This window comes from Gavia stellata, chromosome 6 (genome assembly GCF_030936135.1).
Source record: "Gavia stellata isolate bGavSte3 chromosome 6, bGavSte3.hap2, whole genome shotgun sequence".
Taxonomy (NCBI): domain Eukaryota; kingdom Metazoa; phylum Chordata; class Aves; order Gaviiformes; family Gaviidae; genus Gavia; species Gavia stellata.
In genome coordinates, this window is record NC_082599.1 from 654,703 (window position 1) to 673,552 (window position 18,850).

The 18,850-nt window shown below is 63.0% G+C and overlaps 2 protein-coding genes across 2 annotated transcripts; one reads left to right on the top strand and one right to left on the bottom strand.

Annotated features, from left to right (window-relative positions):
* On the bottom strand, nucleotides 1-11,523 carry LOC104255630 (zinc finger protein 883-like). Its single transcript, XM_059818460.1, has 7 exons — nucleotides 11,500-11,523; nucleotides 9,904-10,030; nucleotides 8,498-8,611; nucleotides 8,053-8,181; nucleotides 7,822-7,956; nucleotides 6,445-7,289; nucleotides 1-968 (listed from the first exon to the last, which is right to left on the bottom strand). Exons 2-7 carry the CDS (start codon nucleotides 10,028-10,030, stop codon nucleotides 492-494), a joined length of 1,827 nt encoding a protein of 608 aa, XP_059674443.1. The 5' UTR covers nucleotides 11,500-11,523; the 3' UTR covers nucleotides 1-491.
* A 1,343-nt stretch (nucleotides 11,524-12,866) lies between these two features.
* LOC104256879 (zinc finger protein 777-like) lies at nucleotides 12,867-18,260 on the top strand. Its single transcript, XM_059818744.1, has 5 exons — nucleotides 12,867-13,247; nucleotides 13,800-13,926; nucleotides 14,409-14,516; nucleotides 15,077-15,187; nucleotides 17,344-18,260. The coding sequence occupies exons 1-5, from the start codon at nucleotides 12,867-12,869 to the stop codon at nucleotides 18,258-18,260; spliced, it is 1,644 nt and encodes a 547-aa protein (XP_059674727.1).
* The last annotated feature ends 590 nt before the right edge of the window (nucleotides 18,261-18,850 follow it).

The following is an 18,850-nucleotide window of genomic DNA, read 5'->3' on the forward strand; positions in this document are numbered from 1 at the left end:
TCCGCGTCTCTTCCCAGCTCATCCGATGACCCTGGCTGCTGCCCAGCCACAACAGCCCCTACCCGGGCCACCGAACACCCCCACGCCACCTCCACGCTGGTAGTGTTTAAATAACCCTGAGTTCAACTGCTCCACTCCCCGCGCCACTGTACGCGACACAGCTGCTCCTCAGCCGAATCCCCCTTCCACAGGGCAGCGGCACAACCCGGCTCGGCCCCAGCTGCCGAACCTCCTCTGCTGCCTTTTGGGCCAGTCTCTTTACCCCCCCCACGCGATTCCCTGCCCGCGCAGCACATCAGCCTGCCTCAGTCCTCCTCCTCCTGGAGACCCAGGTGGTGCCGAGCTCCATGGCGTTGTGGAGAACCACGCGGTGGTACCACAAGCCCCACGGCATTGCAGAGAGCCCCGCGGCGGTGCAACACCAGTTGCCTGGTGTGTCCCGTCGTCGCAGGCTGGAGAAACGCTGCCCCTTCCCTTCTCCAGCCCTCACGTTATGGATTATCCTGGGTCAAAGCTTTGCAGGGACTGGTCTCCTGGTCATGGTTCGACAAGCTGACGGCAGGAGAACTGGAAACAGCGTGGACCTTTTGGTGGTGGTTCAGAGACTGCCGGTGCCGGAAACTCTTGCTGCAGCCATTGCACTGGAAGGGCCGCTGCTGGGTGTGCCGGCGCTGGTGCTCCTCCAGCGATGTTTTCTGGGGGAAGCTCTCCGCGCACTCGATGCAGCGGTAGAGCCGCTCCCCGGCGGTGCTGGCCCGTGCGGGCCGGCCAGCCCACCCGCCACGCAGCTGCACCCCATGGATGCGCTGGTGCTTCTGGAGGTGGTGCTTCTGGATGAAGCCCTTGCCGCAGGCGGGACAGCAGTAGGGACGCTCCCCGGTGTGGATGCGGTAGTGCTTGTTGAGGTTGGACTTCTCGTTGAAGCTCTTCCCGCAGGCAGGGCACTGGAAGGGACGCTCGCCCGTGTGCAGGCGCTGGTGCCGCAGCAGCGCGGCGTGATGGGCCAGGCTCTTCCCGCAGGCAGTGCAGATGAAGGAGCCGTTGCTCTTCCTCGCCTGGCTCTGCTGCCGCGCCAGGAGGTTGCGCTTCAGCCGGACGCTCTTCCAGCCTAGCGGGAGCGCGCAGGGCTCTTCCCCCACGGCGCAGGGACGATGCTCCTCTGAGCTGAGCTGCGACGAGGCCACCTCTGCGGTGGTGTCTCCTCCCAGCGACATTCCCTGGGGCAGAGCGAACGGCTGGTCAGTCCCCACGCCGAGCACATGCTCTGTTGGGAAGGGCAAGCCTGGGGCCGGGTGAGCTTCCACCGGCACCACCACAGGCTTGAATTCGGGCTGGGAGGTCCCATGTTTGCAGAACTCCCCTAAGCCGTCTCCTGCTGCCTTCTGCTCGGCCAAGCCAGCGGGACTCTCCCAGGGCACCGGCTGCTCCTGGCTCAGGGGAACCTCCTCCTCCAGTCTCACTGAGGGCGCCTGCGGCAGAGCCAGGATCTCAGATGCTTCCTCCTGGGACTGCTGCTCTTCTGTCTTGATCACGATCTTCTCACCTGCTGAGAGGCAGCAATTCATTCCCGGCAAGGGAAGCTCTCCCATGCCCACAGCGCCAGCGCAGGAGGGGGAGCTGAGCTTCCCCCACAGCACATTGGTGAGACGAAGCAATAAATGTGGCGTTAGAAAGGGAGCAGGAAGGTTTTACTGAGAGCAAAGCAGAAGGACACTTGAGGTGGAAGGGGCTTTAGCACCCCTTGGGGGTTATCTGGGTATCGGGGTATCTGGGCATGTCGTTAGGGCTCATCTCAGCCCTCAATGCCGCTGTGACTCACCGCCGCCGAGGTGCCCCGACATCGCTCCCTTCTCCGACAGCCCATGTGTCCTCGTGCCCAAATCCTCCCTGTCCTCGGCCGGCAGCAGCACAGCAGGTTTGGAGCTGGCGTCCCCGGGCCCTGGGGAGGAGGAAGGAGGGATACGAACTGCTGACGCTGGGGACCAGCACCAGCTCCCCTTGATAAAGGGCTGCTCTCACACAGCGGGAGCTGTGGGCACCCGGAGGGGTCCTGGGCTCCCAGAGCAGCGGCTCAGGTTTCCCTGGACCATGGGAGCAAGCAAGCTGGTGTCAGCCAAACCAGGCAAATTATTTCAGTTACCCCAGGAAGACATGGTGGTCGGGCACTCAGCATCCTTTAAAATGTCAGCCAAAAAATACTTAGTGCTAAAATTTAGGACTGTATGCAGCAAATCCCTACAGGGTGATAAATATACGGCCCGTGTCCTGGCAAAAAATGGTGCAGGAACGCAGGTTGCAGAACACAGCATGGGCATGTCACCTGAAATCCCCACCGCGTACTGTCCTGACCGCGCAGGGAGGGCTCTCCTCTGCTCCTGCAGATGCTGTGCTGGGTCCCAGGACTCCAGCGGACGCCCGCTTCAAACCTTAAACATGTAAAGGCGTCACCTCTCACTACCTGTTCTCCCCCAAACAACACAGCAGCCTACAAGCAGTCATAAGCTGGATTTAGCCCAGGGGATGATAATGTGTCTGACACATGAGTAGGGACTGATCCTCACCAAGAGAGACCACAGCCTCGTAATTCCCCTTCATCGCGATCCTGTAGAGCTCCTTCTGCCGGCTGTCCGAGCTCCCCCACTCCTGCTCCGGCAAACTGGCCGCATCATCCTCGCACGCCGCTGGCACCTGAAACCACATGAGGCACTGCCTTGGCACTTCCCCACCTCAGCCATCCCCCATGCCCCACCACTTCCCCAGGAAAGCGGACTGCGGCGTACCTCAGCGCAGGCCCAGAGCTCCTATGGAAAGGAGCCGTGGGGCCTGAACCCAGGGAACAATTTCAAAATGGCAGAGCAAGGGTCCCTGGTTTCCCCCCTCCCACACAACCGGGACAAGTTCACAAGCACCTCTCATTCCCTCGATCCACACCGGCAGCCTGAAGCAGCCAGGCGAGCAGCAACCCCCTTACGCGAGAGCAGGAGGGGTGGGAAGGCACTGTCCCACCGCTGAGGCGACGAGTAGGACACAACAAAGCTGAAAATGCTCAGGGGGGTTGTGTTCTGCTCCTCCTTTTCACTGGGGACAGGGAAGAGCAGGAAGCCTCTGACTGCTGCCCTGCTGTGCCGGCTCTCGAAGCAGAGCACCGGAGCGGGCCGCATCCATGCTGCTCTGCGCAGCTCCCCACGAGAGCCAATGCCGCAGCTCACCATCAGCCCAGCTGCACGGTCGCCTGGAGCACATCTCCATTACCATGGGCACGTCCCTGATACCTGGGGCTCGTCCCCGTTAGCTGGGGTTCATCCCCGTTACCTTAGGCACATCCCTCTTGCCTGGGGCTTGTCCCCATTCGTCACCTTGGGCATGTCCCTGTTAGCTGGGGCTCGTACCTGATACCTTGGGCTCATCCTCGTTATTTTAGGCACATTCCAGTTAGCAGGGGCTTGTCCCCGATTGTCACCTTGGGCATGTCCCCGTTATCTGGGGCTTGTCCCCGATACCTTGGGCACATTCTTGTTAGCTGGGCCTTGTCCCTGTTCGTCACCATGGGCATGTCCCCATTAGCTGAGGCACATCCCCGTTACCTTGGCCTTGTCCCCGTTACATGGTGCTCATCTCCGTTACCTGGGCCTTGTCCCTGTCACCTTGGGCACATCCCTGTCACCTTGGGCGCTTCCCTGTTATCTCGGGCTCGCTCCTGTTCGTCACTGTGGGCAGGTCCCCGTCAGCTGGGGCTCATCCCCGTTACCTTGAGCTTGTCTCTGTCACCTTGGGCACGTCCCTGTCACCTTGGGCACATCCCTGTTAGCTGGGGCTCGTCTCTGTTCGTCACCGTGGGCAGGTCCCCGTTAGCTGGGGCTTGTCCCCGTTACCCAGGCCTCGTCCCTGTCACCTTGGGCATGCCCCTGTCACCTTGGGCACATCCCTGTTAGCTGAGGCTTGTCCCTGTTTGTCACCGTGGGCAGGTCCCCATTAGCTGGGGCTCGTCCCTGTTACCCAGGCCTCGTCCCTGTCACCTTGGGCACGTCCCTGTTAGCTGGGGCTTGTCCCTGTTCGTCACCGTGGGCAGGTCCCCATTAGCTGGGGCTCGTCCCTGTTACCCAGGCCTCGTCTCTGTCACCTTGGGCACGTCCCTGTCACCTTGGGCACGTCCCTGTTAGCTGGGGCTCGTCCCTGTTTGTCACCATGGGCAGGTCCCCGTTAGCTGGGGCTCGTCCCCGTTACCCAGGCCTCGTCCCTGTCACCTTGGGCACGACCCTGTCACCTTGGGCACATCCCTGTTAGCTGGGGCTCATCCCTGTTCGTCACCGTGGGCAGGTCCCCATTAGCTGGGGCTCGTCCCCGTTACCCAAGCCTCATCCCTGTCACCTTGGGCACGTCCCTGTTAGCTGGGGCTTGTCCCTGTTTGTCACCGTGGGCAGGTCCCCATTAGCTGGGGCTCGTCCCTGTTACCCAGGCCTCATCCCCGTCACCTTGGGCACATCCCTGTTAGCTGGGGCTTGTCCCTGTTTGTCACCGTGGGCAGGTCCCCGTTAGCTGGGGCTTGTCCCCATTACCCAGGCCTTGTCCCTGTCACCTTGGGCACATCCCTGTTAGCTGGGTCTCATCCCTGTTCGTCACCGTGGGCAGGTCCCCATTAGCTGGGGCTCGTCCCTGTTACCCAGGCCTCGTCCCTGTCACCTTGGGCACATCCCTGTTAGCTGGGGCTTGTCCCTGTTTGTCACCGTGGGCAGGTCCCCATTAGCTGGGGCTCGTCCCCATTACCCAGGCCTCGTCTCTGTCACCTTGGGCACGTCCCTGTCACCTTGTGCACGTCCCTGTTATCTGGGGCTTGTCCCTGTTTGTCACCTTGGGCAGGTCCCCGTTAGCTGGGGCTTGTCCCCGTTATCCAAGCCTCGTCCCTGTCACCTTGGGCAGGTCCCCGTTAGCTGGGGCTCGTCCCCGTTACCCAGGCCTCGTCTCTGTCACCTTGGGCACATCCCTGTCACCTTGGGCGCTTCCCTGTTAGCTGGGCCTTGTCCCTGTTCGTCACCGTGGGCAGGTCCCCCTCCGCTGGGGCTCGTCCCCGTTACCTTGGGCTCGTCCCCGCCGGGGCCCGGCCCGGGCCCGGGGGCCCAGCGGTTGCGGTGCTGGAGCTGGCGCTCGACGTGCTCCAGCCGCCGCGTGTTCTCCCGCACCAGGGCGGCCAGGGCGGCCCACTTGCGCTCCAGCCGGCTGCCGAAGTCCAGCACCGCCTTCTCCAGCCCCGACACCTTCTTCTCGGCCGTCTCCGCTCTCCCCTCCAGGCTCAGCAGCCTCAGGGCCTGCGACTCCACCTTCCTCTCCACCGCCTGCACCGCCGCCACCACCGTCCACAGCGAGATCTCGGGCACCGCCGGCGGCTTCTCCCCCTCGGGGCCGGGCCCGGGGAGGGGGCCGTGGCCCTGGGGCTGCGGCGGGAGCGGCTGCCAGGCCTCGGGCCCCCACTCGGGCTCCTGCTGCGGGGAGGAGAGGGGCGATGAGGGGCTGCCCGCCCCGGGGAGCGGTTCCGGCGCCGCTGTGGCCGCGGGCCCGGCCGGCCCGTCCCCTCCCGCCCCTCACAGCGGCTCAGGGCCCGGCCGGGCCCGCCGCCCCCAGCGCGGCGCCGCGGGCTGAGGCCGAGGCTCGCCGGCAGCGGGGCCGGGGCCGGTCCCCTCCGCCCGGTGCCCGCGGTGGCGGTGCGTGTATGGAGGGAGAGGGTCGAGGGGAGCCGCCGCCGCCGCCGCCGCCCGCCCCCCCGTACCTGAGCGGGGCCCCAGCGGGCCATGGCCGCCCGCGCTGCCGCCGCCGCCGCGCCACAGCGCCCCCTGGCGTCCCGCCCGCAGCGCCGCCCCGCGCCCGCCCCCCGCCCCGCGAGGCCCCTCCGTCCCCGTCCCCGTCCCCGTCCCCGTCCCCGTCCCCGTCCCCGTCCTCCTCCGGCCTCACTGCCCCCCCGCGAGGACCCCAACGGCGCTCCCCGCGGAGGGCGAGGCAGGGCAGGGCCCCCCCCGCACCCCGCTCCCGCCCGGAGCCGAAGACAGAGGCGTTCAGCCGTGGGAAGCATCCTGGTTTCTACAGCATCTATTGGCGCTCCCCCCGAAAAGGGACGAGGCCGCCGCGGCGCCCGGTCCCGCTCCCGCCACCCCTCCCGCCCCACCGGGGCTGGGGAACAAGGAGCGACGGACGCCGCGCAGCGAGGGTCCGCGCGGGCAGGGCAGGAGGAGCTGGGCCACGCCGCCCGCGCTCCAGCCTTCCTCCCATCCGCCGGCGCCATTAAGGAGGGCGAGAGGAGAAGGTCCGACGGCGTCCTGGCGTGGGCACCTCCCGGCTTCCCGCCCCCTCTTCCGCTACACTTCCCGCTTCCCGTGTCCCTGTGGGCGCTTAAACGGGTGCCGCCGGCATAGGCAGCTGGTCCCCGCAGGGGTACGGCCTCTCCTGTCGCAGGTGGATCCTCTGGTGCACCATCAGGTGGTACTGCCGCTTGAAAGTCTTCTGGCACACGCCGCACTGGTAGGGCCGCTCGCCGGTGTGCATCCGGTGGTGACGGACAAAGTCGGAGGCCCAGGTGAAGCTCCTGTTGCAGCAGGGACAGAGGATGAGGTGGTGGTTAGTGTGCAGTCGCTGGTGCAGGATCAGGAAGCTCTGGCTGGAGAAGTTCTCCATGCATTCGTTGCAGGTATACATCATTTTCCCAGGCGACAGCGGGTACCTGTTGGGGCTGGGCTTCCCCCACACTGTGCCGCAGTCCCTGCTCGGGGCTCGGGACTGGGAAGCAGGGCGCGGGGCCCGGCTGGAGCACTCCTCCGCCTCCGAGGGCTGGCAGAAGCCCTTGGCCGCCCGGGCCCGGAGGTGACGCCGGATTTTCTTCTTGGACATGAAGCTCCGGTCGCAGTGCGCGCAGACGTAGGGCACCCAGTTGCTGTGGCTCCACTGGTGGATGACGAGGTTGATCTTCAGCAAAAAGTTCTTCCTGCACACGGGGCAGGAGTAGAATTTCTCCCGGGTGGAGTTTCGCTGGCAGGCAGCAGTCCGACCCACGCAGGAGCCCTCCACGGGCGGCGCCGGGGAGGCGACCGCGCAGCTGGCATCTGCCCGTGCCGTCGCTCTGCAGACATCTGGTACCGCCTCCTTACCCGGCTCTTCGGCAACGTCTGCTGCCGGACCCTGGCCACAATTCCCCGCATCTTTCACGTCCTCTTCCAGACCCTTCGAGGGCGTTGCGGGCGCTGCCGGCTTCTCCGCAGCGACCTCCTCCTGCGGCACCTCCGTTGGGATCCCCACCTCGGCATCTGCTGGAAATTTTTCAGAACCCAAACGTCACTTTTCCCGGCGGTTTTGAGGACGAGGCATAACTAGTGAGGGGCTTTCTGCCCGCCCGCCCCCCCCTCGCCTCCCACACCCTTCCCAGCCAGCAGCCGGCACAGATCTCAGCCCCGCTTCTCCCCTTCCCGCTCAGTGTCTTCGCACCCGGACGGCTACAGCTCATCCCTGCAGATACCCCAAGGGCGGTTTGAGATGACGAATGTCACCCGGGTGGGACGGGGGGAGTCTAACAGCAACATCGGGGCTCGTCCTTCGAAGCAAATCGACTGGGTGGGCTGGTTGACGCCACGCCATGCCTCGTCCTTTACGGTTTCAAGGGTGACAACGGGATTTAGCGCCCTAAGCCTTTCTTGGCCTGTCTGAATCGTGTAAAACCCTGTCCTGAAAGCCCCAGGCCCAGAGACAGCTCTGTGCAAACCTCCTGCTGCTCTCTGAGCGTGCCGGTGGCTCCTCGAGGCTGCTGGCCCCGCCAAGGAGGGATGAAGGGCTCTGTCCCAGTACCTGCTGCGGGGGGAGGCGATGGGGACCGGTTCAGATTCACCGCTTCATGACAGCACGTGGAGAGAGGGCAGGAAGGGGAGGGGGGTGGCTGGCTGAGATCTGCTGGGACAGCGGTGGCTTCCTCAGGGACGTGTGCTGCGAAGGCAAGAGGAGCGACGATGATGCTGGGTGAGATACATCCGGGCAGGGGCCCAGGATCCCTCGCATCAGCTGGGTTTGCCAGCCACTCACGCGCACTGCAGTTCGCTGTCACCGCCAGGCTCCTGCTTTCCTCTGGGTCCTTACAGTTCCCCTCGCAAGACTCCTTTGTCTTCATCTCCAGCAGACCATCGTCGCTCGCGCAGCTCGGGCGCTCTGGCTCTGGGGAGGAGAAGGGCACTCGGCTTTACCGGCAGTCAGCCGGGAGCTCAGAGGAGCAAGCGCAGGGGTGGGCGTCCCCCCCTCCCAGGCCCACAGGGCGTCGGGATCTCTGCAGCACAGGGCAGCTGCTGGGTCAGGGGAGGGTTTCCAGGCGTGTGTCCCACCACGTATCCCCTGTGTCCTCTCCCTGCACACACTGTCCACAGCCATCACAGGAGACGCCTCAGTCCCTGTGGCTGAGGGCAGGGACCACAATCGTCCTGGTACGCGGCCAGGAGCCAGGATTCTGGCACGGAAGAAACGCAGTGTCACGCACCTACGGCTGGCTGCGGAGATACATCTGCTGCCTCCAGGTCTGACTCCACCGCCATGCACAGCTCTTCTCCTCTTTCGATCCGAGATAGGAGTTCAGGCGTGGATAGGGCGCAGTCTGTTCAAGAGCAAGACAGACATCAGAGGCAAGAGGCGACAGCGTCTTTGCGGGTGCACCCACAGCCTGTCAAGACAGAGTCAGTCCCAGCCCAGAAAAACTTCATCTCCAACCAGGGCAGCGTCAGTGCCAGCACACGGGGAGTGACGGTCGCAGACAGCGACCAGCCGGCAGCACTTCTAGGGGGGAATCTGAAAAGCACCCTCTGGCACGTCTGACACCCCCCCCCCAGCAACAACTGCAAGAAAATCCATCCCTGCTCCATGTGGGGGAAATCCCTGCTACAGAAACCCCCCAGAAATTCACCTTGCAGACAGGAAAATACCCTGAAGCACAGGAAGAGAATTGTAAGGCTCTTGATTGAATGTTAGCGCGGGTACACCTCCCCGCAGCTCCACAGCCTGCCTCACTACCTGTATCCGCTCCAAACCACCACGTATCGGTACTGCTGCTCCTCACCAGCCAGAAGCTCAGCCAGCCCGAGCGTGCAGCGCTGGGCGAGGACGAACGGCCGACTTGCCCCACCGCGACAAGAGGCACTGCCACAAGTTCCCTGCCCCGCTCTGGGATTATACGCTCGCCTCCTTCCTCAGCGCTTTTGCTCTGCCTCCTCGGGCTGCGCTCGCAGGGGAGTCCCACAGCAAGAGGGGGCGGCCCTGGCTGGGAAGTCCAGGCTCCCGCTCCATCATCCGAGCACTGGAAAGAATTAATTACAAGCAGGAGGCACTGGCTGGCCTAAGCGGGGTGTCGTAGAATCATTTAGGATGGAAAAGACCTTTAAGATCATCGAGTCCAACCAGACTTTTTGAAAAGCTCATTTCCAGCTGCGAGGGCCACGCATTTGAAAATCCAGCCAGAATCACCCCAAACACTGCCCCACAAGACCTTCTCCCCTGCCTAGCTCTCCCCCTGCCGCAAGGGAGCGCGACCAGCCTCGCTCCCCATGCCAGGACAAACGGACGGCACATCCGCCACACTGACGGAAAACCACATGAGGATCTATCTAGGCAGATGTGGAAGAGGGAATTTCTGTGATGAAAAGAGGGAATTTCTGTGACAACAACCCCGGGAGTTCAGTGTACCTGTTCTCCAGGAGGAGAAGACACCGAGCACTTACTACCCCCTCCTGCGTGTACGTGCCAACCTCTGACCACTGCCGGAGGGGACAGGGAATTGAGAGGATCATCTGAGGGCTGGAGATCCCAGTGAAAGGCAAAGAGGCATTAAAGTAACCCCGAGAGAGCTCCCCAGGCAGCGACGGCGGCTGCAAAACCAGCGCAAACGGAGCCTACACAGGGACACCAGCGTCTCGTAGTTGCCCTCCATCACGGTCCTGTACAGATCCTTCTGCCCATCGTCCAGGCTTGCCCACTCCTGCCTGCTGAAGTGCACCGCGACGTCCTCGAAAGTCACCGGCATCTGGGAGCACAGGGGCCGGGCTGTAGGAGGGGGCAGCTCCCCCCCAACCAGCTCCCAGCCCCTCAGACATCACCCCCCAGCCCTTCAACAGCCCAAAAAGCAGCTCCCCAAAAGCCCCCATAAGGAGTTCCACACGCTCACTCCCAGCCCCCACAACCCCCCCCCCCAAGCCAGCGCCCAGCCCCCCAGCAGCCCCATAAGCAGCCCACTGGATTCACCCACAGTCTCCTAAAAGCCACCTCAGCCGCCCCCCAAACAGCTCCCAGCCCCTCAACGGCCCCACAAGCGACCCCCAGGCTCACTCTCAGCCCCCTCAAGCTCCCAACAGCCCCCTAAGTGGCCCCCCATTCTCACCCCCCGCCCCCCAAGCCACCCCTCAGCCCCACAATGGCCCCGTAAGTGACCCTCCCCCAGGCCCACTTCCCACCCCCACTACCCCCCAACAGCCCCCTAAGTGGCCCCATGGCTCACTACCAGCCCCCAGACGCCCCTCAGCCCCACAATGGCCCCATAAGTGACTCACCCCGGCCCACTTCCCACCCCCATCGCCCCCTAAGTGGCCCCATGGCTCACTACCAGCCTCCAGATGCCCCTCAGACCCACAATGGACCCATAAGTGACCCTCCCCCAGGCCCACTTCCCGCCCCCCCCACCCCCCATGGCCCCCCTAAGTGGCCCCATGGCTCACTACCAGCTCCCAGACGCCCCTCAGCCCCACAATGGCCCCATAAGTGACCCTCCCCCAGGCCCACTTCCCACCCCCACTACCCCCCAACAGCCCCCTAAGTGGCCCCATGGCTCACTACCAGCCCCCAGACGCCCCTCAGCCCCACAATGGCCCCATAAGTGACTCACCCCGGCCCACTTCCCACCCCCATCGCCCCCTAAGTGGCCCCATGGCTCACTACCAGCCTCCAGATGCCCCTCAGACCCACAATGGACCCATAAGTGACCCTCCCCCAGGCCCACTTCCCGCCCCCCCCACCCCCCATGGCCCCCCTAAGTGGCCCCATGGCTCACTACCAGCTCCCAGACGCCCCTCAGCCCCACAATGGCCCCATAAGTGACCCTCCCCCAGGCCCACTTCCAGCCCCCACCACCCCCCAACAGCCCCCTAAGTGGCCCCATGGCTCAGTACCAGCCCCCAGACGCCCCTCAGCCCCACAATGGCCCCATAAGTGCCCCCCCCCGGCCCACTTCCCGCCCCCATCGCCCCCCCTAAGTGGCCCCATGGCTCATACCAGCCCCCAGACGCCCCTCAGCCCCACAATGGCCCCATAAGTGACCCCCCCCGGCCCACTTCCCGCCCCTATCGCCCCCCAACAGCCCCCTAAGTGGCCCCATGGCTCATACCAGCCCCCAGACGCCCCTCAGCCCCACAATGGCCCCACAAGCGACCCCGCCAGGCCCCCCCCCACGCGGTCCCCAGGCTCGTCCCGCGCCCCCCGGCCCCCCGGCCCGGCCCATACCGCGGGGAGCCGCAGCGCCCAGGAGGGCCCGTCCCGCAGCGCCGCCTCCGTCCGCTCCAGCCGCCGCTCCAGCGCCTCGAGGCGGGCGTGCAGCTCCGCCATGGCCCCCGCCATGGCCCCCGCCGCGGGAACGGGCAGGCCCAGGGCAGCCCGCGCCGCCGCCCACCGGCCCGCCCTCCCGCCGCCAAGACGAGCGCCGCCCCGCGCCCGCCGCCAGGCACAGCGCCCCCTGCCGGCCGGGCGGCGCCGCGCGCCGCCCTGCCCTCGGCGCCCGGCGCGGGGGCGGGGAGGGGGTCGGCGGCCGCCGCCCGCTGTCACCCCGGCGGAAGGCTCTCCCCGGTGGCCACCGCGCCTTCGGGGCCACCCGCGGGAAAACGCCGCCGCGGGGGGCTTGGGAGGATTTCCCCCCCCAGCTGGCTGCCCCCTCAAATCAACCGCTTCTGGGTGATTGACAGCTGCCAATCACTCCCGCGGCGCGGCGCTGCGGGCCGCCGGCCGGCAGGGGGGGCGCTGTGGCGAGCGGCGGCGGGAGCGGCGCCCCCTGGCGGCAAGGTCAGGCCGCGGCAGCCGCCCGCGCCTCAGGAGGCGGCTCCGGACATCGGCGCGGCGGGTCGGGAGCGGCGGGGAGGGCCCCTGGCGGGGGAGGGCCGGGCTCGGCGGCCGCGCACGGGCGGGAGGGGCCGGGGAGCCGAGGCCGGGACGGGGCGCTCCTGAGCCGGCTCCCTCCCGCGGCCCCCAGCAGCGAGCGGCCCCTCGGGAAGGCCCGGCGGCGGTGGGCTCTGTGCTGCGGCCCCTCGGGAAGGCCCGGCGGCGGTGGGCTCTGTGCTGCGGCCCCCCAGGAAGGCCCGGAGGCGGTGGGCTCTGTGCTGCGGCCCCTCGGGAAGGCCCGGCGGCGGTGGGCCCGTGCTGCGGCCCCCCAGGAAGGCCCGGCGGCGGTGGGCTCTGTGCTGCGGCCCCTCGGGAAGGCCCGGAGGCGGTGGGCTCTGTGCTGCGGCCCCTCGGGAAGGCCCGGCGGCGGTGGGCCCGTGCTGCGGCCCCTCGGGAAGGCCCGGCGGCGGTGGGCTCTGTGCTGCGGCCCCCCAGGAAGGCCCGGAGGCGGTGGGCCCGTGCTGCGGCCCCCCAGGAAGGCCCGGAGGCGGTGGGCTCCGTGCTGCGGCCCCCCAGGAAGGCCCGGAGGCGGTGGGCCCGTGCTGCGGCCCCCCAGGAAGGCCCGGAGGCGGTGGGCTCCGTGCTGCGGCCCCCCAGGAAGGCCCGGAGGCGGTGGGCTCCGTGCTGCGGCCCCTCAGGAAGGCCCGGCAGCGATCTCGGTGCTGCCCGGCCCCAGGTTCTGTCTCTCCCCGCCGGCGAGGCCGGGCGGGGGAACAGGGATGGAGCCCCCGCAGCCGACGAGCTTCCACTTCCCCGCGGCTCCCCCGCCAGTGCCGGGCAAAGCCCCGAGGCCGAGCGGCACCAGCATCTCGCTGTGGACGGTGGTGGCGGCCGTGCAGGCGGTGGAGCGGAGCGTGGACGCCCACGCCTCGCGGCTGCTCAACCTGGAACGACGGACGGTGACCACCGAGAAGAAGTACTTCGACTGCGAGAAAACGGTGGTGGATTTCGGGAACCAGCTGGAGAGCAAGTTGGCCGTGCTGGGCACCCTCATCCAGGAGTACGGGCAGCTCCAGCGGCGCCTGGAGAACATGGAGAACCTGCTGAAGAACGGGAACTTCTGGATCCTGCAGCTGCCCCCCAGGAGCGAGGCCCCCCAGGTAAGAAATGGCTCGTTAAGGGCTCTGGGCCAGGGGACGCACAGCGGGGACGAGGGTGGCCGGGACAGCTTTGCTCCGCCGAGCTCCAACACGCCTCGCCTGCGCCCGGCAGCCATCTCCTGTGAGGCCTGAAACCTTCGGCGAACGCCGCGGGAACGGCGTAGCTTGTAATCGCTCTCGTCGCCTGCCGTCCGTAAGCGTCAAGCAGGGGTTGCTCATATATATCTTTAGATTCAGCCGCGCCTCACCGCAGAAGGACAGATTGTGGCTTTTTATGATAAATGGTAGGTTCTTCCCCACGCCGGCGGGATGGGATCAGGCTCTGAACAGGGCGAGGTAAGAATATTGTGGAATCCATGGTTCTCCGAGAATTAGCAAAGTTCTTGATACTGAAGATCTGAGTGGTTACTCTCTTTGTGTCACAAGAACGTCCCAAGGCAGGAATTTTTTTTTCTCCTTTCAGTACTTGATGCATGGTAGCAATAATAGACAGAAACGAGGATTCATTGGCTCCAGGTTCCGGTGCCGAGTGTGTCACATTTGCGATTTCAGGCCCCGGCAGCGTTCAAAAGCGACTCCGCTTACTTTTCTACGCAAGAGTGGGAGAATCTGGAGGAGTGGCAGAGGGAGCTGTACAAAACCGTGCTGAGAGGGAAGGACGAATCTCTCATCTCTCTGGGTAAGCATCGCTTTTTCAGTCAGTTATCGGCGCTTCCAGACTGGCTCCGTTTTGGGGACTTTTTCCCACACATGGGAAGCAGATTTGGAGAAACACAGAGAAGTCGGTGCCCGCTGCTGAGGGCAGCGTGGAGTGCAGCGCGCGTCACATCCAGTCCCTCCGTCTCCAGCGCTCGCTGGCTGTGGGCAGTGGCTACAGCTGCCTCCGTGTCACGGCCCGCTCCCTGCAGTGCCCGGTGCCAGCACAGCCCGCAGGCCCCTTCCCTTGGCCCGCGGGATCTTTTCCCGCTGGGATGGGGTTGGCTGCCAGAGGTGGAAGCCACCATCTCCCGGTGGGACGTGCAGAGGGCTTCCGTGCTGCCGAGCGGTGTGTTGTGGCCAATGGAGCCGGTTTGGGGAGCGCGGCTGAGTGTGTTCCTCCCCGTGGACACGGTGGGCATTTTGATGCGGCATGGAAACCTTAATATCTCTGTTCCTCAACAGATTACGCAATCTCCAAACCTGACCTCCTGTCCCGGCTTCAGAGAGGAGAAGCGCCCTGCGATGGGGACAAGGCGGCTCCAAAAGAGATTCCAGCAGAATCAAGTGCAGGCAAGAGATGAATTACAGCTTTGTCCTCAGGCGTAATGTTTGCGTGTTGTTGTCACCAGGCAGAGGATGTCACAAGGTGATAGTCCTGATGTGCTACGGAGGGAACCTCTCAGGTCTGAGGAGGAGCAGGTTCAGGGGGAGTAACAGAGGGTTAGAAGAAAACCTAATGGGTTAACGGGTTTGGTCTTTCCCATTAGCAGAGTCTCTGCTGTTTAGACTTGATGCGAGCAGCCAGGACAGCAGAGAAGGAGCGCAGCGCCCGATGGGACAGGAAAGCCTGGAGGGAAGAACAATGCTGTCTGAACCCGGACCCGGTGAGCGTTGTTCTGAAAGGATGTGCTTGGACACACGGGCAGGAAGGACACTCTCCTGAAATGGGGGGTAAGGGGGGAACCACTTCTCTGCAGGGCGGAGTAAAGCTCCCAGAAGTAGGAATGGGAGATGCTGGAGAGACGTTGTATATGAAAGCAGGGTAGCTGGCAGCAAACCTCCTGGGCAAAGGAAGAGTCGCGCGGTGCTGTGATAGCCAGTGAAGAAGTTTCCTCTTTTTACCTCAACAGACTATGGCATTCCAGAGCCGAGCTTCGCTGGCGTTGTGAAGCAAGAGGAAGAGCTGTGTGCGGAGGACCGGGGAGCCACGGAGGATGCAGAGTTTACCGAGCTCAGCGTGGGTGAGTTCCAAGCAATCCCATAGTGCGCTGTGCAGCTGGAGATGCGGCGAGGCCCCGACGTTCCCGCTATGGGACAGCGTATGCCGAAACGTGGGGACTGAGGAGAGGCAGGCGGGGCAGTGGGGAAAGAGCAAGAACCACGCTGCGGTTAGGAAAGCGTGCAGAAACCATATGGATTGTTTTACTAGTAGGAAGATTAAAGTGCTGGGTAGACAAGACACTGCAGGTGAGGAGACAGGCATCCCTAAATCAAACGGAATACAAGGAATCTTTAGGAATGAAGTCGAGAACAAATCTCAAGGCCTGCTCCAAAGATGGTGTTACGCAAAAGTTTCTGGGGAATTGAGTGAAGTTCTGCTCACTCAGTCTTGAACACAGTAGGCAGGGACACGCTCCAGAGCAGTGAGGTGCAGAGCTTCCGTATGAGGAGAGACTGAGCGCAGTCAGTCTGAGGAAGGCGGGACAGAGAGGGGGATACAACACGGCTCTGCGCCTGGGTGAGCGGTGTGCAGCAGGAGCTGAAGGAATGAACCTTCGCTCTTGCTTGCTGTCCGAGATCCAGGGAGCACCCGGTGGAACGAGCAGGCGTTCGCTTTAAACCAAGCAGGGCAAAGTCTGGTATTGTACATGCAGAAGCTGTAGAACCTCCTGCCACCAGGCACAGCAAGGGCTGAAAGCAAAGCGGGCTTAGAAGGGGTTTGGGCAAATTCCCCGATGGAATGTCACCCTCGGCTCCCATTCTGCTGCAGGGAGGCTGTCTCCAGCATTCGGCAAGACAGGGGCTGCTGCAGAGCACGGCTCTTCCCTGCAGCCCCTGGGGCTTCTCAGCACCCGGCTCCGTTCCCTCTTGTGGGTCCTGTCTCGCGTCCTCCAGGCACATCTGCTGCCCTTCTCCCGGAATTTCTTCTGCTGGTGGCTGCACCCTCAGCAGAGGGAACTGTGCTCCAGAGCAGTGCCTCAACAGCTACCTAGAGGTGAGGGAAGTCACCGGTGAGCTGGGATGGCTCTGTTATTCCCAATAACAATGTAATATTTACTCGATTAGTAGACTGTCCCCAGCTCACCAGTCACTTCCTCACCCTCAGTCCTGGCCTCTGTTTATTCTCCTTGTGCCACCTCAGAGGTGTCAGTGGGGCTTGCTCCATTTTTGATGGTATTTGCCCCGCTGTGACTAAATCTTAGACGCTTTTTCTCATGCCCCTCGTGTAGCCTCTGCACGTTGTCACCTCTCCGCTGTCAGTCACTGCGCAGCACTAGTGAACTGGGAGGTGACGCTCTCCAGACAGGAGACCAATCCCTGTTTAGATTCTGCCCTCACACTGTCAATAGCTTTCAAAATGGTTGTGTGTTGGCAGTTTTCTATCCTTGACCTTTGGTTGGTTTTCCACCAATGGGTCATATTCATAATGAGGTCAACTGAAATTAAATGTTCAGGTAGGAATGAGAGTCAAGAGAAAGTTTGAGACAGGTTTAGCGTGAATCGAGAACCCCAGGCACCCAGCTTGGAGATGAAAAGCAATGAACTCTCAGAGAAAATGTACTTGTACTGCCTCAGTGAGGACTACAGAGGAGGTTTCCTCGTTACATAGGTATCCTGAGCAGTAGCAGGCATGTCTCGAGTCAAAACCAGACAGTGTTCGTGTGTCCCCTTTCAAGAAGAGGGCTATACAGGTGGGTCACCATGTCCTGGGAGTGGGGGGAACGTGGATCTCAGGGAATGAGCTGGTGTTCTCTAAAGAGTGAGAAATACAGAGTCATTGGTGTGGGGAGGGAGGCAGATGTGCTGAGGAGGGAAGCAAAGGGCTGCCCCAGGTCCATGAGATCTTAGCGCTTAGGAGAAAGAAGACGGCTGGAGACCATTTTGGAAACTGCTGAACTCTGCTATCTTGGAGGGCAGCACGTCCCTCTGCGCACTCTCTCACGGTTCTCACACTTGCTGCTCAGCCAGCCGAAAGAGAAGCGTTCCTGTGCTTTTCGCTTGTATTCTCTCTTTCGGTCTCTCATCTGGCTGTCGGTCTGTGAGCACAGCTGCCTTTCACACTCCCTGTGTAAGACGGGCCTGTTTGATTCATGGGTGGTGGAGGAAGGAGTGGGGGGGATTTCAGAAGCCTCTTGTGTCTCACACCAGTGAATGTCCCCTTTGTTGTTCTCATCAGTTCCAGCAGATGAGGTGATAACGTTCAAAATAGAGCAGCTGGACTCTGAGGAGTGCCCCCAAAGCTCAGAGCCCCCCGCGACTTCATCCAGGGAGTCGGAGGAGCTGGTTTTCCAGGGTCCCAGCGGGGCGCTGCCCTTTGATAGTCAGTACAGCTCTCCTGTGCAGCAGAGAAACCAGAGCATGAGCAGGCTGGTGCCATCCACTCCGAGGGAAGAGGGTCTCAGTGAAAGCATTGCTGTCACATTTTACGGGCAAAATTGTCCCAACAAGAAACCTCACTCATGTACTGCATGTGGGAAGGGCTTCTGTCTGAAGAAGATACTGACGACTCACCAGGACAGCCACGGCACACAATGCAGCAGTGAGCATGCTGGAGACGAGGAGGGCTTCCTCCATCAGCAGCACCGGCGGACCCATGTGGAAGAAAGGACTCACGTGGAAGAGAGGATCCACGTGGCCACAGAGACGTTCAAGCAGAGTGAGAATGCAAAAGCCCACGCCAGCGTCCCGGCCACGGACAAGGTGTACAGCAATCCCAGGTGCATGAAAAGCATCAACACCAACGGCAGCTACAAGCCGAGTCAGAGGGGCCACCTGCGGGGGAGGCGTTACAAGTGCGACAAGTGTCAGGAGTGCTTCTCCCAAAAGAAAACCCTCATCATCCACCGGCGTATGCACTCGGGCCGGAGCGGAGGGGTCCTTTGGTGCTCGTACTGTGGGAAGAGCTTCAGCCACCCCTCCAATCTGATTCGGCATCAGAGGATCCACACGGGGGAGAGGCCGTACCAATGCAACGAGTGCCCAAAGCGCTTTACCCAGAAGCAGCACCTCCTCCAGCACGAGAAGATCCACCTGCGCGAGAGGAACTGTGTGGTCACGCAGAGTGCGAGGAAGGCACCGCTACACAGCTTCTAGGCTGTGCAGGCTCACAGAGCCCTACAGCCCCTGGGGGAGGTAGGAGAGGAGAGAGTCTCTGCTGCTCAGCGTTAAAGGCTCTCTGACAATTTATCCCAAAGATCCAAGCAAAGTAGAATTAGGATCCACCTTGGCACCACTGCCCTTTTCTTCATGGTGGTGATGGTATGCCACAGTACCTCATAGTCTGCCCAAAAATCTCTCCAGAATGAGTTTCAGGCCTCTCCAAGTTTGAGTCAGTTGTTTGAGCTGGTTCCAGCCTGGTTCCAGCAAGGTTGAGTGTTTTGAAGCAGCTGCTCTTCTTCACTTGGAGTTTCCCTGGCTGCTCCCCTTGACAAAGTTCTGCTGTCTTCAGTTTCATGGGTGAGTTTGAGTTGCACATTCCCGAAAGACTCCTGGCAACTAAACACGTGCACAGGGTAAGGCCTCACTGACGGCTTGCGCAGATGCCCCCGTTGCCAAGGAGGGGCAGCCAGTCAGTTCCGAGCTCTCTCCGTGCCTCGGCACAGGCCAAATGACATTTTCACTGCTGCTTCTGCTCAGGAAGCTAGCTGGAAAAGATAGGATCAGTTCCTTCTCTAGAGCTTGAA